We start from the raw sequence: 14,943 nt of genomic DNA on the forward strand, positions 1-14,943 counted from the left end.
CATCTACTGAGCAGGGCCTGTTGGTTCGCCACCCTAAGTTGGAGGCCCCCTGCAGAGTAGACTTTACGTCCCAACAGGTCCATCCATCTAGCCTCCCTCAATTTTGGGGCAGGGAGCAAGGAGGAGGGTGGGTATATAGGTATTCGTACCCTTTGGAGGGTACCATGTACTTTCTTTCCACCCCTCTGGCCGTAGGAGGGATAGACGCCGGAGCTTGCCATATTGTGTCTGCTTTGGCTTGGATGGAGCGGATAAATGGCAAAACTACACGGGTTGGGGCATCCGCCGACAATATGTCTATTACCGGGTCTTCAACCGCTGGGACCTCCTCCACCTGGAGATTGATATTTAAGGCGACTCGCCTGAGAAGGTCCTGGTGAGCTCGGAGGTCGATAGGGAGTGGGTCCGATGAGGATGTACCGGCCACAGCCTCGTCGGGTGAAGAGGAGGACAACAGACCCGGTACGAGTGGTTCCCGTAGGGACTCTTGGTCAGGAGGTACGTCAGGGTCTGGGAGGACCTGAGGGTCCGGTGCCTAAGGAAATTGATCTGTGCCTGCTGGAGGGGGGTGGCTAACAGTGGACTCCGGTGCGCGATGTTCCGACGGGGCGGAACGTGATGGTACCGTGGGTTCACCTTGGGCCTGGTGATATGCCCAAGGCATCCAAAAGGACCACTGATGAGGCCCTTGGTCTGTACCTTGAGCCTCACGGAAAACATGGCTGTTTGTCTCTGAATCGGCATAGGCGGCACTATCAGCGTGCGATGACTCAGATGCGTGCCACGATGGCCATGGCAGGGTGGAGACCGTTTGAGGATGAGCTCTGTCTCTGGGGTACCGTATTTCATGCCGCACCGGAGAGCGGTACCAGGATCCGTACTGGTACCGAGAGTGTGATCGGGACCTGCAACCAGCGCGGTGCCGGGAGGTCGACCGGGATCTTGACGCCCTATGATGAGAGTGGCTGCAGTGTGAACGGTGCCGGGAACTGGACCAGTACCTGAAGTATCGGTCCGGTGAGCGGAATCTCAAGTGGTGCTGTGAGTACGACCGGTACCGAGGAGGAGATCAGTACCGGGACTGCGAGCGGCACCTGGATCTGGAGTGGTGACGAGATCGAGAACGTTGGCGGGACTTCGATCTTGAGTGCTGTCTGCCTGTGGTGCCAATAGAAAGTGGTCTTACTATGGCAGGCTTGCCTGTCGATTGAATAACCCGCACCAGCAGTGCCGGGGGTTGAGGCAGTATGGGCTCCATTAACGCAATCAGTTCCCTCGCCGTAGCAAATGTCTCTGGCGCAGTGGGAAAAATAAGCTCTACCGAGGCATGTGCCGGGGAGCTGTCATGCACCGGACTCGCGGCTCTTGCATGGCCGGAATCAACGGTGTGGAGATTGTCGGTGCCGCGGCAGTTATTGGTGCCGGGCGGCTCGACTTAGATTGTTGCTCAGACTGCGGTACACATAATGGGGCCGCAGGAGCTTTGAGCTTTTTGGCACGCAGGGAGAGGGAGTGGTGACGGCTAGTGCCGAGATGTCTTCGCAGTGCCGGCGCTCTCTGGTGCCGATGAGGCACTTCTCCCCGGCGCAGACTGTCCGGCAGCTGGTGCCAAAGGTGGAGGAGTGAGGGTTGCCTCCATTAGGAGCTGCTTAAGGCAAAAGTCCCGCTCCTTTTTCGTCCACAGCTTGAAAGATTTGCAGATCCGGCACTTCTCTGCAAGGTGGGATTCCCCCAAGCACTTGAGGCAAGAGTCTATGAGGGTCTCCTGTGGGCATCGGCCGGCAGCAGGCCAAGCACAGTTTGAAACCTGGTGAGCCAGGCATGGGCCTGGGCACCGGGTGAGGGAAAGGGCTAATCCCCGACCCTCTGAACTATATACACTAACTATGTTTACGAAAATCTATTAACTAGAACTATAGAGAATAAACTATATACACAATAAGTATTAGAATGAGTGAAAAGCTAGGGAGGTGGAGATCAGCTAAGCCGCGCTCCACTGTTCCAATGACCGACACAGGCGGTAAGAAGGAACTGAGGTGCGGACGGGTCAGCAGGGGTATATATTCGGTGCCATAGTGGCGGCACATCAGGGGGCGCCCAACCGACCCACCGAGTGTTGCTTGGGTAAAAATCTTCCGACGGACATGCATGCGGCGTGCACACACCTAATTGGAATGGATATGAGCAAGCACTCGAAGAAGAATCATGGTTTAAAGACTTCAAGGTGCAGAGAATCTTCCAGAAAGTGACCCATGCCCCATGCTGCAGAGGAAGGCAAAAAAAACCCAGGGCTTCTGCTAGTCCGCTCTGGAGCAAAATTCCTTCCCGACCCCAAATATGGCGATCAGCTAAACCCTGAGCATGTGGGCAAGACTCACCAGCCAGACACCCAGGAAAAAATTCTCTGTAGTAACTCAGATCCCACCCCATCTAACATCCCATCACAAGCCATTGGGCATATTTACCGCTAGCAGTCTGTAGTAGGGTGCTTACCCTGCTCCTGCCCTGAAGGGCTTAGAACAGACCTGGGGGAAGGTTGTGGCTGGGAGCTACTAAGCTGGGCTGATTAGGGAAAGTAGGCTCAGCTGTGGCCATGCCCCCATCAGGCCCAGCTGGCCCCAAAAGAGGCTGTGAGCCAGACACCCAAACAGTCTCTCTCTAGCTGTAGAGTGAGATGGGCCTGGCTGCAGGAAGCTAGAGACAGGGTACCTGAGTGAAGCAGGGGTAGGGAAAGGCTGGGGAGCTCCAGCCTGGAAAGCTCCAGGCTGTGGCCTAGCACAAGGCCAACAGGTACTGGAGGTTGCAGAGGGCAGCCCAGAGGTAGGCCAAGGCAGCAGGTCCAAACCCAACCTTGCCAGTGATGAGTAGGCTGATACTGCAGTCTGCCCCAGTGCGTGGGGCTAGACAGTGACTGGCAGTAGCCATATACTGAAGCAAGGTGGGGATAGAGAGTGGGGGTTCCCCGAGGAGGGGAGACCCTGAGAGAAAGGGGATTACTACCAAGGGGCAGCACCCCAGATAAAAGGGCACCGGGTCCAGGGAGGAACACGGGGGACAGAGGACAGGCGGATCACCAGCCTGCAGAGGGCGCTCCGGAGCTGAATCGAGCTAATTCCCAGGAGTCACCAGCAGGAGGCACCGCAGGGGTGAGTCTGCTCCTCTACAAAGTCAAAGATGAATTAATTGCCAAAATTAAGCTACCCTATTATACCATCCCCTCCATAAACTAATCAAGCTTATTCTTGAAACCAGGTATGTCTTTTGCCCCCACTACTCCCCTTGGAAGGCTGTTCCAGAACTTCACTCCTCTGTTGGTTAGAAACCTTTGTCTAATTTCAAGTCTAAACTTCCTGATAGCCAGTTTATATCCATTTGTTCTTGTGTCCACACTGGTACTGAGCTTAAATAATTCCTCTCCCTCTCTGGAATTTATTCCTCTGATATATTTATAGAGATCAATCATATCTACATTTAAAAACTTATCAGAAAAATAGGTGATCTTATAGACCTTCGGGGAATTATTGTTCTCACTAGTCTACTATATTGTACAACCACTGTGTTGTCATTGACCTCCTGGTTCCCATGCAGTCCATGGTTGAACTCTGCAGTTCTCCATTATTACCTCTCAATATTCATCCACTTACCATACTATTCACCCGTAGCATTCAAGAGTCTTAAGACATTAAAAGCTGGGTATTTTTGTTGGGGACAAAACTGATATAATGGAAACCATGATTCCAATGTAAGTCAAAATAAAGGTCCAACCTCCCAAGGAGCTGATATGCATTGAAGTTAGCCCTACTGTAAATACACTTTAATTCAAATGAATATTTCCTCTCATGAATGTAGTAGGTAGAAGAAGCAAGTATAGATTTGGGGAGAGATGTGGGGCGATAAGACTAAGGAGAACATTACTAAATTGAATGGCCATATTAGCAACCTTTGGCTGCAGCAAAACTAGGGTCACATTCATCATTCAGATCACAGTTTGTCCCTCTTTTAAACAAGGAGAAATTTACCAGAATGATATACATTAACATAAGACAAAGCACCTTGACCATAGACTAGATAAAACTGATAGGCCAGAGATAACACACACATCCCATGCAGACCTAAAATGTACAGGGTAACATTGCAAAGATAATGGTGTAACTGAACTATTAAGCACAGTTGAGCCGATTTTAATAATGAAATTATTATGCTACCCAGCTGCCACTGGAAGAGACAGGAATAAAGAAAGGCCTATGGGAGACAAACTTATATATTGCACAAGTCCAGAAATATATACTTACTACAAATCTACTGTTCACTTTTTCTAAAATTCTTTTTTCATTTAATGCCATCGATTCTCCTTTTCTCTTCTTTATTCTCTTTTTTTCTAGCTTTTTACAAGCATACATTTTTCCTGTTGCCCGCACTTGGCAAGCGCATACCTAATGGAAAGAGGAAATATGTCAGATGTACCAGGTTTTACACTGGAACAAAAACAGTTCTCTCTTTTTTCTAATCCCCTTGGGAGCCCTGAAGACAAGTAAAATACAGGAGAGCCAATTAAAACTGTTTCATGGGTGGACACACTGGGTTGTTTGGTTTTGAGGTTGTTTTTTGGTAACAGTGGAAATGAATTGTTACATGAGCCAACTGTCTTGTTAGATGCAAGTGTTTAAAAGTAAAAATACTGCCTTTTCAATTTAGATCAATTGTAATTCACCAATTTACCAATCAAATCTGTTATTTATTCAAGGAACAAAGAGTGTAAGTTACCTTTTCCCCCCATGTTCCCTTTAAGGAGTTGCAAACACAAGTAGAGATCTCACAGTACTCACCTCTCCAAATCCTCCTTTGCCTAGTACTCGGTAATATCTAAATGTGTTCTTGGTTACTGGTTGCCTAATAGACAGAATGGAATAATTACTGGTCTCATTTCCAATTATATTTTTTGTTTTTCTTTCAGAGCCCTGTTTGTTTCTGTTTCTTTCCTCTTGTCCAATATAACTTCCATGACCAGCAGACTACACAATGCCTTTCCTTCACGTAAGTGGATGAAAGGATTAGCAAACAAACTGAATACCAAAGGAAAGGTGCTTTTGTTCATGCCCACTGGCTCCCCCTTGTGGGCAGCAAGCAGTCACTACAAGCAGAATGAACAAAAATTTAGGTCTATGCCACCGCCATGCATGTTGGTTGTTCTTCTCATGCATGGTTTGTGAGGAGACAATGTTTCAAGCTGGGATTTTCAGGTGTTCACCACTGACTCAATTCTTTTCCCGCTGAAGCCAGTACAAGTTTTACCACCTTGCTTGTTCTATGTTTCAGAAGTATTTGGTCTAAAGGTCTGAATATAAGTTTCCTAGTTTTCCTCCTGCATCTACCTCTAGCTTGCTTAAACAAAGATTTTTCCACTAATAGAAGCCTACAATGAAAATCATGGTTAGGCACCTAGGAGCCTAAAGGATCAGGCTTGATTGTCAAGAGTACTGAACATCCAGCAAGTGCCACTGACCTCCATGGAGCTTCTAGGTGACAGCTCTTCTGAAAAAATCAGGCCACTTATTTAATGGCTTAAAATATGGATTTAGGACCCTTAACATAGGCCCCTATTTTAAAAATCTTAGTCTCTAGGGTTGGGCAAGTCACTTAACCTGTGCCTCAGTTAACCCATCTGTAAAACCAGTTAATTACCTTACCATACAGTAGGCTTATTGATTAATATAATTGTATTATAATAGCACCCAAGGCCCCAATCAAGTTCAAAACCCCATTGGGAGCTATGCACTATACAAACACACAGAAAGATTTTTAAGTTTAAAGTTGTTAAATGTAAAATGCTTTGAGGTCATTAAACAGATGCTTTCATTATTAATGTACATCTACCACAGCTCCACTTGTTTGTCATCTCATCAGCCCATTACATCTTGTCTTTTAGACTGTACGTTCTTTGAGGCAGGGAATATCATTTACTATATTTGTACAATGGGGCCCCATATTGGACAGCTTTTATGTACTACTGCAGTAAGTGTTAAATATAAAAATACCTTACCTTTCCAACCATTTCCACTGTAAAAAACGGGAGAAATAGATGCTTTTTTGATAAGCCTCAAAAGGTGCTCCACTTAAATAATCCTGGACAACCCTGCAAAAACAATCCACGTTTATGCTGGTAGACTGGCGCTATCAGGGATGAGAAGCTAACCACTTCACTAGACACCAATTTAGATGTATCAATTAATCTGTCAGGAGATGGAGTGAACATATTACTGCACTACACAATGAGTTTACTGTGCCTGCCTCAGAGAGAGCGTGAGCAGCTAGTACAATTCCACTGAGAACTGCGCCTGTACGGTCACTAGTGAGTGCAGAAGTAAGATATCGTGCTTATTTTAGCAAGTTGAAAGTTTTAAAATAATTCTTGAGGAATTAGAGCTCAAAATGACTAACCCACAAGCAGAGCTAATTTAAGGTGGCATGGGAGGTGAGACATCCCTCCCATAAGCATGGCCTGTTTGGGGATTGCATGTAGAGGCCTGCACTCCCTTCCCCTGTCGATCATAAGGAGATCCAATTTTGGGACAAGATGTGAGGGTATCAGGTGTGGAGACAAAAACAGAAGCACTTCTCAGCAGCTTTCCAAGGACAGCCTGATCAGAGGATGTGGCTCACCTTGACAGCTGGTATCACTGTCCTATCATGAGTATAGATGCTGCCATTTAAAAAGACATCTGTACATCAACAGCATGGTACTATTGAAAGAGGGATAAGATGGCAATTTAACTAGATCAAAAATCCTTGAAGTGCTCCCACTTCGCTTTTATTTTTTACCCACAAGCATTCCTTTCCCAGAAAGTCTCAATCACCTATACCTTTCCCAGAAATAGCATCAACATAAAGTTACTTTAGCTGCAGTTTCTAACCTCTGCCCATAATTGCTTTTAGAAACATTACCGAACAGTGCAATCTCCAGCTTCCTATTTACTCCTAAAATCTTGGTTTCTGTGTAGTCAGGGGAATGAGTTATCAGACCCAGCCCAGCAGGATACTATGCATCAGCTGCTATTTTACAACTGGAATAATTGACTGTTACAGTTTCACTTACACAAAAACATCTCAACCAACTGGGACACAGTCTATCAGGGTACATTACAATTGCCAAAAAACTTCATAGCAAAGTTAGACCGCTGAAGACTCACAAGACAACTGACAAACACATTTTAAATCAGAGTTATATCAATGACACAAACAGAATAAAAGTATTTTGTGCCTTGAGATGAAAAAACTCTTTAAAAGCACAGATTCTGGTTTGACATAGTTAACCTGTTCAAAACAAGTACACTTAAAGGACTAATTGTTAATAGTTTAAACATGGATTTAAGGCGAAATTCTCCTCTTAAGATCAGTTTGGCACATTACAGAGAAACATTGTCTTTAAAATGTGATTGAGTACTCGATGATTTTTCCTGAATTCTTTTCAAGAATAATCCAGCTAGGCAGTGGGTGTGTTGAGAATGTTACTTATTGATACTAGACAATCATTTCAGATGGGTTTTATCAAAACTGTTAAAGTGGTTTTGGAATACAAGTTCCATTGCTACGGTGACAGGGTTGCGATGCACAATTTTGCATCCACATCTTTCATTTACAGAACGCATGTAATTGTGCCCACTGAAATAAATGCCTTGTTTGGCGGGGAAAAAATAAAAGCCTCTCTGTGTCTATGCAGAGCAGACAGGGCCTCATTTTTAAAAGACCAATACAAAGTAATTGCCTAGCATACAAATTATCTGCCTCAGAAGAAGAGAGGTGAGCGGACCCTTTCCTGGGATTTGAACTTCGATCATTAAAACCACCCTTCCAAACCTGATGGTTAGGCCTGTACACCACTTCCCTCAAACTAAGCAACAAAATGCAAGACGAGATAAAAAATGGGAAGGCCTCATCTTGCTGAACACAGACATTCACTGGAAGTCCAAAAAAAGAGGAGGTCATCTGTTTAACTTCTTAGTAGTGTGTATTCTGTGCATCTTTTTTGTATCTCTTATTGTCAAATTATGCATAGTATTTAGTTTTCAATTGATGGGGAGGTGTCCCAAGCTGTGACTCAAAAGTTGCAGGCTTTTCGGCAGACGTGATCAAGCATGCCTAGAAGAACCAGTAATATTAGAAGTGTAAAGTATCAGAGGGGTAGCCATGTTAGTCTGGATCTGTAAAAGCAGCAAAGAGTCCTGTGGCACCTTATAGACTACCAGACGTTTTGGAACACGAGCTTTCGTGGGTGAATACCCACTTCGTCGGATGCATGTAGTGAAAATTTCCAGGGCCAGGTGTGTATATAGAAGAGGCTAGAGATAACGAGGTTAGTTCAATCATGGAGGATGAGGCCCTCTTCTAGCAGCTGAGGTGTGAAAACAAAGGGAGGAGAAACTGGTTTTGTAGTTGGCAAGCCACTGCAAGAAACTGCACCATCTACTCAGGACGCTCCCTACTCTAACACCGGAACAAATCTACATACCCTTAGAGCCCCGACCAGGGTTATTCTATCTACTACCCAACATCCACAAACCCGGAAATCCTGGACGCCCCATCATCTTGGGCATTGGCACTCTCACTGAAGGACTGTCTGGATATGTGGACTCTCTACTCAGACCCTATGCCACCAGCACTCCCAGCTATCTCCGTGACACCACTGATTTCCTGAGGAAACTGCACTGCATTGGTGACCTTCCAGAAAACACCATCCTAGCCACCATGGATGTAGAGGTTCTCTACACAAACATCCCACACACAGATGGAATACAAGCTGTCAGGAACAGTATCCCTGATGATGCCACAGCACAACTGGTTGCTGAGCTCTATGCCTTTATCCTCACACACAACTATTTCAAATTTGATGACAATACATACCTCCAGATCAGTGGCACCGCTATGGGCACCCGCATGGCCCCACAATATGCCAACATTTTTATGGGTGACCTGGAACAACGCTTCTTCAGCTCTCGTCCACTCACGCCCCTTCTCTACCTACGCTACACTGATGACATCTTCATCATCTGGACCCATGGGAAGGAGACTCTGGAAAAATTTCACCACGATTTCAACAGCTTCCACCCCACCATCAGCCTCAGCCTGGACCAATCTAAACGGGAGGTCCACTTCCTAGACACCATGGTGCAAATAAGTGATGGTCACATTAACACCACCCTATACCGAAAACCCACCGACCGCTATGCCTACCTTCATGCCTCCAGCTTCCATCCCGGGCACACCACACGATCCATTGTGTACAGCCAAGCACTGAGGTACAACCGCATCTGCTCTAACCCCTCAGACAGAGAACAATACCTACAAAATCTCCACCAAGCATTCTCAAAACTACAATACCCACATGAGGAAATAAGGAAACAGATCAACAGAGCCAGACGTGTACCCAGAAGCCTCCTACTGCAAGACAAACCCAAGAAAGAAACCAACAGGACTCCACTGGCCATCACATACAGTCCCCAGCTAAAACCCCTCCAACGCATCATCAGGGATCTACAACCCATCCTGGACAATGATCCCACACTTTCACAGGCCTTGGGGGCAAGCCAGTTCTCCCCCACAGACAACCTGCCACCCTGAAGCATATTCTCACCAGTAACTGCACACCGCACCATAGTAACTCTAGCTCAGGAACCAATCCATGCAACAAACCTCGATGCCAACTCTGCCCACATATCTACACCAGCGACACCATCACAGGACCTAACCAGATCAGCCACACCATCACTGGTTCATTCACCTGCACGTCCACCAATGTAATATACGCCATCATATGCCAGCAATGCCCCTCTGCTATGTACATCGGCCAAATTGGACAGTCTCTACGGAAAAGGATAAATGGACACAAATCAGATATTAGGAATGGCAATATACAAAAACCTGTAGGAGAACACTTCAACCTCCCTGGCCACACAATAGCAGATCGTAAAGTGGCCATCCTGCAGCAAAAAAACTTCAGGACCAGACTTCAAAGAGAAATTGCTGAGCTTCAGTTCATCGGCAAATTTGACACCATCAGCTCAGGATTAAACAAAGACTGTGAATGGTTTGCCAACTACAAAACCGTTTCTCTTCCCTTGGTTTTCACACCTCAGCTGCTAGAAGAGGGCCTCATCCTCCCTGACTGAACTAACCTCGTTATCTCTAGCCTGCTTCTTGCTTGCATATATATACCTGGCCCTGGAAATTTCCACTACATGCATCCGACGAAGTGGGTATTCACCCATGAAAGCTCATGCTCCAAAACGTCTGTTAGTCTATGAGGTGCCACAGGACTCTTTTCTGCTTTTATTAGAAGTGTAAGGGCTCTAGAAGACTGAACATTTGTAAATATGTACCATCCTTTTGAGAAGAGTCCTTTGCCTGGTGTAGTTATCTGAAATTTATGATTTTACATTTTCCTTTTTATAAAAAGGAAAAGTAGTTTCTCTCCTTTACTGAAGTAAAAAAAAAAAATAGGCCCCTACAAACAAGAGGGGGAAAAACAATGAAACTATACATAAAGTAAAACTGGAATAAAGAGAAATATTTCTCTAATCTATTTCAGCTAGAAAAAACTTAGTTCTTACCATTAATAATGGGTACAAAAAATTCAGGAAGTAGTATGATTTTTTTCTTAATCTGATTTTTTTAAATGCAGTAAATCAGAATATTTCCCTATCAACTTCATTGATTCACAAGAACAAAAGAATTAAGAGAAATGGAAAGGCAGGTTAACAAAACCATGCAGGCAGACTCTGCTGACCATGAACAGCCCTAAAGACTTCAGCTGGACATGGTTCAATCAGAACGCTCTGCCTCCATAGATCATTTTGAAGAACAGTAGCCTTTATCCCTTCCCACCTTTTCCACAAATATATGGGATTCATACAGCTAAATTCCAGAAAGTTGGTTATTCATCCCCTGAACTTCAAAGAAATTTGTCCTAAACCACATTTAAATGCTTAAGATTTTTTTATTTTAAATGATGAGTACTCCATCCCCTCCGAACTCCCCTTCCACCAGCAACTCAGATACCCAGTCATGATGCACAGTGAGGAGGCCTTCAATCCTCATCAACTGTGTCTGCAAAAGGAACATTTGCCTAGGTGAAGGTCTTCTAGCTTCCATCAGCCAATTTATTCTGATATGCTGCTTTGTTTCAGTAGAGGTATAAGTTGCCACTATCTCTCAGAGGCAGCCACTAGTGGGTTTTTAAGAAGCAATAGTTTTTACTGTCCTTGAAGTGACAATCTCAGCTTCCAGAATCATATCTTGTCCTATTTGTCTGTTATCTTGAGATCAGAGCGCTTCAAGGACAACATAATGCCTCTTGAGCTAGCAATGTAATTAGTGTTGCCATCTGTCCTGAAAATTGTATGACCGTCCTGCTGTGTAAGCATTGGGCTTGCAATCCTTTTATAAACAGGCTGCTCCAATAAACCATTTCCTAGCACAGTCTAAAAACAAGACAAGGAAACTATCCTCAACACATCTCTGTACATCTAAAATCCTGACCTGTAAGAGGAAGACAAAAAATATACAGTTCTCCCATACTCAGTTTTTTGAACTTGTGAAAATACTTGCCTGGTACCGTGTAGTGTGCTATCTACTAAGTCAGTATGGAGGCTTGAAAAAAATCATTTAAAATAACAGAAGGGATTTAACTGTTTTTAAGTGCAAATTTCATCAATTTTAAGAGTGGAATCATTACTAAATCCTCTATAAATACTAAAAGGGGGCTGCAGACAGTAACAGTTGCAGAACATCCTGAAACCAAAAAAAAACCTAGTTTTAGCTTGATAAACATGTTTTTGATCTATATGTATTCTGCTCTCGTACTGTATTAGTGTCCCAGATTCTTCTGTCTTTGGACACATTTTCCCAACTCCCACTAAAGTCAAAGGCACAATAATAATGTCACTTCTGTTACAGCACAGAAGTAACTCTAAGAACAATGTGAGTGCTGAATACACTACACAGGAAAACAAAGAGCACTAGATTCCTAGTTGTGTCCTCACCAGAATTTCATCTGATAGTGTCCCTTTAAACTTTCCCTGTAACCTCCCTGGAAATACAAATTTTCAGTGTACTTTTAGCCAACATTCATCACGTACCTAGTGCAGTCATTAAAAAGATCTTTGCAAGGGTTCTGCTCCAGTCTTGTTTTACATTCATTCACTGTATCCTGAGGTATTTCCGGTAAGTAGGCTGCAGACTTTACATGATACAAACCAAAAACAATAATAAAAACAATTAGTAATCTAACAAAGATAAAGAATCATAAAAATGTAGGGCTGTAAGAGACCCTCAAGAGGTCAACTAGTCCATTCACCTGCACCCAGGCAGGATCAAGTACATACAGTATATGAGAGGTCTTTGTCCAACCTGTTCTTAAAAACCTTCAGTGATGGGGATTCCACAATCTCCCTTGGTAACCTAGTCCAGTAAGTAATTAGCCTTTATAATGAGAGTTTTTCCTGATATCTAACCTAATATCTCCTTTGCTTCAGATTAAGCCCATTACTTCTTGGCCTATCTCCAGTGGACATGGAGAACAATGGATCACCATCCTCTTTATAAAAGGCCTTACAATACTTGAAGGCTTATCAGGTTCCCCCCCCCCCACCCCAATCAGTCTTCTTTCCTGAAGGCTAAAACATGCCCAGTTTTTTTAACCTTTTCTCACAGGCCAGAGCAACAGAAATGATATTATTAAAAACAGGCCTATCTCCAATTTGTCCACAGCTTTCCTAGTTTGGGACCCAAAACTGGACACAGTACTCCAGCGAAGGTCTCACTAGTGCTGAGGACAGCCAAGATAGTTACCGCCCATGTCTTACATATGACACTCCTATGGTATTGTTTGTTTGTTTTTCTTTTTCTTCTCCCTCCTCCCCCCAGCTGCATCACATTGTTGGCTCATATTTTATTTGTAATACACTATACTCCCCAGATCTTTTTCAGTAGTACTACAGTAAAAGCTGTTTAATCTGGCATGTTGAGGAAATGGTGCCAGTAAGTGAAAAATGCCAGTTAACAAAAAGAGGGAGGGTGTTTGGGTGTGGGAGGGAGTGCAGGGCTGGAGCACCCCCATTCTTTGCAGTTCATCCTAACTGAGTGACTGCAGTTGGCTCCCCTTGGAATCCAGTCACACTGGTTTAGAGAGCTTTCTGGTTGGTGAAGTGTCAGATAAAACAGCTTTTACTGTATTACCTAGCCAATTATTCCCCATTTTCTATCTGTGCATTTGATTTTTGTTTCCTAAGGCTATGTCTCTATTTACAACAGTGTATAGAATACATACACTGCATGCTCTTGAGCACAGGTACAAATAGCAGTGTAGAAAGTGAGGCACTGCTTAGATGATTTGAGTACAGACAGGATGCCAGAGCAGTACAGTCTTTCAACCAGTTTTGAACCCACCTTATAGTTATTTCATCCAGACCTCATTTCCCCAGTTTGCTTATGAGTATGTCATGTTGGACTGTGTCAAAGGCCTTACTAAAAATCAATATATATGTCAGGTTTGTTTGGCATGATTTGCTCTTGACAAATTCATGTTGGTTATTACTTATCCTCTATGTATTAAACAATCATTTTGTAGGCAATTTGTTCAATTCCTGGAAAAATAGTGGATTGTAAGTTGACTGGCCCATAATTCCCCAAGTTCTCTTGTTCCCCCTTTTAAAGATGTGTGCTTTGTTTGCCTTTCTCCAGTCCTCCAGACCTCACCCATCCTCCACACATTCTCAAAGATAATTGCTAACAGTTACAAGACCACTGCAATTGGTTTCCTAGGTACCCTAGAGTGAACTTCATCATGCCCTGCCAACTTGACTACATCTAAATATTCTTTAACTTTATCTTTCCCTAATCTGGCTGGGTTTCTTCCCCTTTGATGTTAATATTGTGTTCTGCATCTGGTCACAATTAACCTTTTAGTGAACACTGAAGCAAAATAGGCATTAAACACCTCAGTCTTCTTGATAAGCAGAGTACCTATATTTTCCTTCATCTCTCTACCACTCCTAATGTATTTAAAGAACCTCTTCTTATTGGCCTTTTATGTCCCTTGCCAGGAGCAACTCATTTTGTGCCTTAGTTTTTCTGAATTTTGTCTCTTCATGCTTGTGCTATTTTTTCTATACTCTGTAACAGTTCGCCCATATTTCTACTCTTGTAGGATCGTTTTTTACTTTCAGGTCATTGAATAGCTCCTGAAGCAGCCATATTGGCTTCTAACTATTCTTCCTTTCTTTTCTTTGCATCAGGATAGATTGTAGTTCTTCCTTTAATATTCTCTCTTTGAGAAACGCCAGCTTTCCTGATCTACTTTATCCCTTAGATTTTCTTCCCATTGGACCTTATCTACCAGTGCTCTGAGTTTGTTAAAGTATGTTTTCTGAAGTCCATTGTGCTTATTCTGCTGTTCTCACTCCTTCCTCTCCTTAGAGTTCATTAAATCTATCCTTTCATGATCATTTTCAACCAAATTTGCCTTTTCACCTTCAGATTCACAACCAATTCTGCTCTCTTCATCAGAGGAAGTTTTCTAACTGGTTTAAAAAACAAATAACTTCAACTTAAACACATTTTAAAACCAGTTAGGGATATGATGGTTAAGTGGCTTAAAAGGCCTGACCAGTTTTCACTGGTTTTTTAAAGACCATGCCAGCTGTTAAATAAGCTTCCAGAGAAGATGAGACTAATCCAGAGCCTGAGCATTTTTAGGACACCCGCAAAATCCATATCTTCCTCAAGATAAAGCTTCCTCAACATAACCAGAACAATTGGAGGGGAGAGGGAGAAAAGAGGATGGAAGTTATATCCCTGGCAGAACTTCTGACAGACAGAATAGGGAGAAGAACAAAGACTCCTTGAATTCTACCAGGGACATCTCTAGGCAGATCTAATTTACCAGGGCAG

At 43.8% G+C, this 14,943-nt stretch overlaps 1 protein-coding gene and 1 long non-coding RNA gene across 4 annotated transcripts in view; one reads left to right on the forward strand and one right to left on the reverse strand.

The window, feature by feature from the left end:
- Positions 1 to 14,943, forward strand: part of LOC127048395 (uncharacterized) — a 69,244-nt gene that overhangs the window by 44,254 nt on the left and 10,047 nt on the right. The gene's annotated exons all lie outside the window — the stretch shown is intronic.
- Positions 1 to 14,943, reverse strand: part of GRK4 (G protein-coupled receptor kinase 4) — a 102,550-nt gene that overhangs the window by 41,059 nt on the left and 46,548 nt on the right. For all 3 annotated transcript variants that reach the window (XM_050947708.1, XM_050947706.1, XM_050947709.1), the window contains 4 exons: positions 12,132 to 12,232; positions 6,041 to 6,133; positions 4,827 to 4,890; positions 4,293 to 4,433 (listed from right to left, as the gene is read on the reverse strand). In XM_050947708.1, coding sequence (XP_050803665.1) covers positions 4,293 to 4,433; positions 4,827 to 4,890; positions 6,041 to 6,133; positions 12,132 to 12,232 — 399 coding nt within the window. The remainder of the gene's footprint in view (positions 1 to 4,292; positions 4,434 to 4,826; positions 4,891 to 6,040; positions 6,134 to 12,131; positions 12,233 to 14,943) is intronic.

Source organism: Gopherus flavomarginatus, chromosome 3 (assembly GCF_025201925.1).
Source record: "Gopherus flavomarginatus isolate rGopFla2 chromosome 3, rGopFla2.mat.asm, whole genome shotgun sequence".
NCBI classification, from domain to species: Eukaryota; Metazoa; Chordata; order Testudines; family Testudinidae; genus Gopherus; species Gopherus flavomarginatus.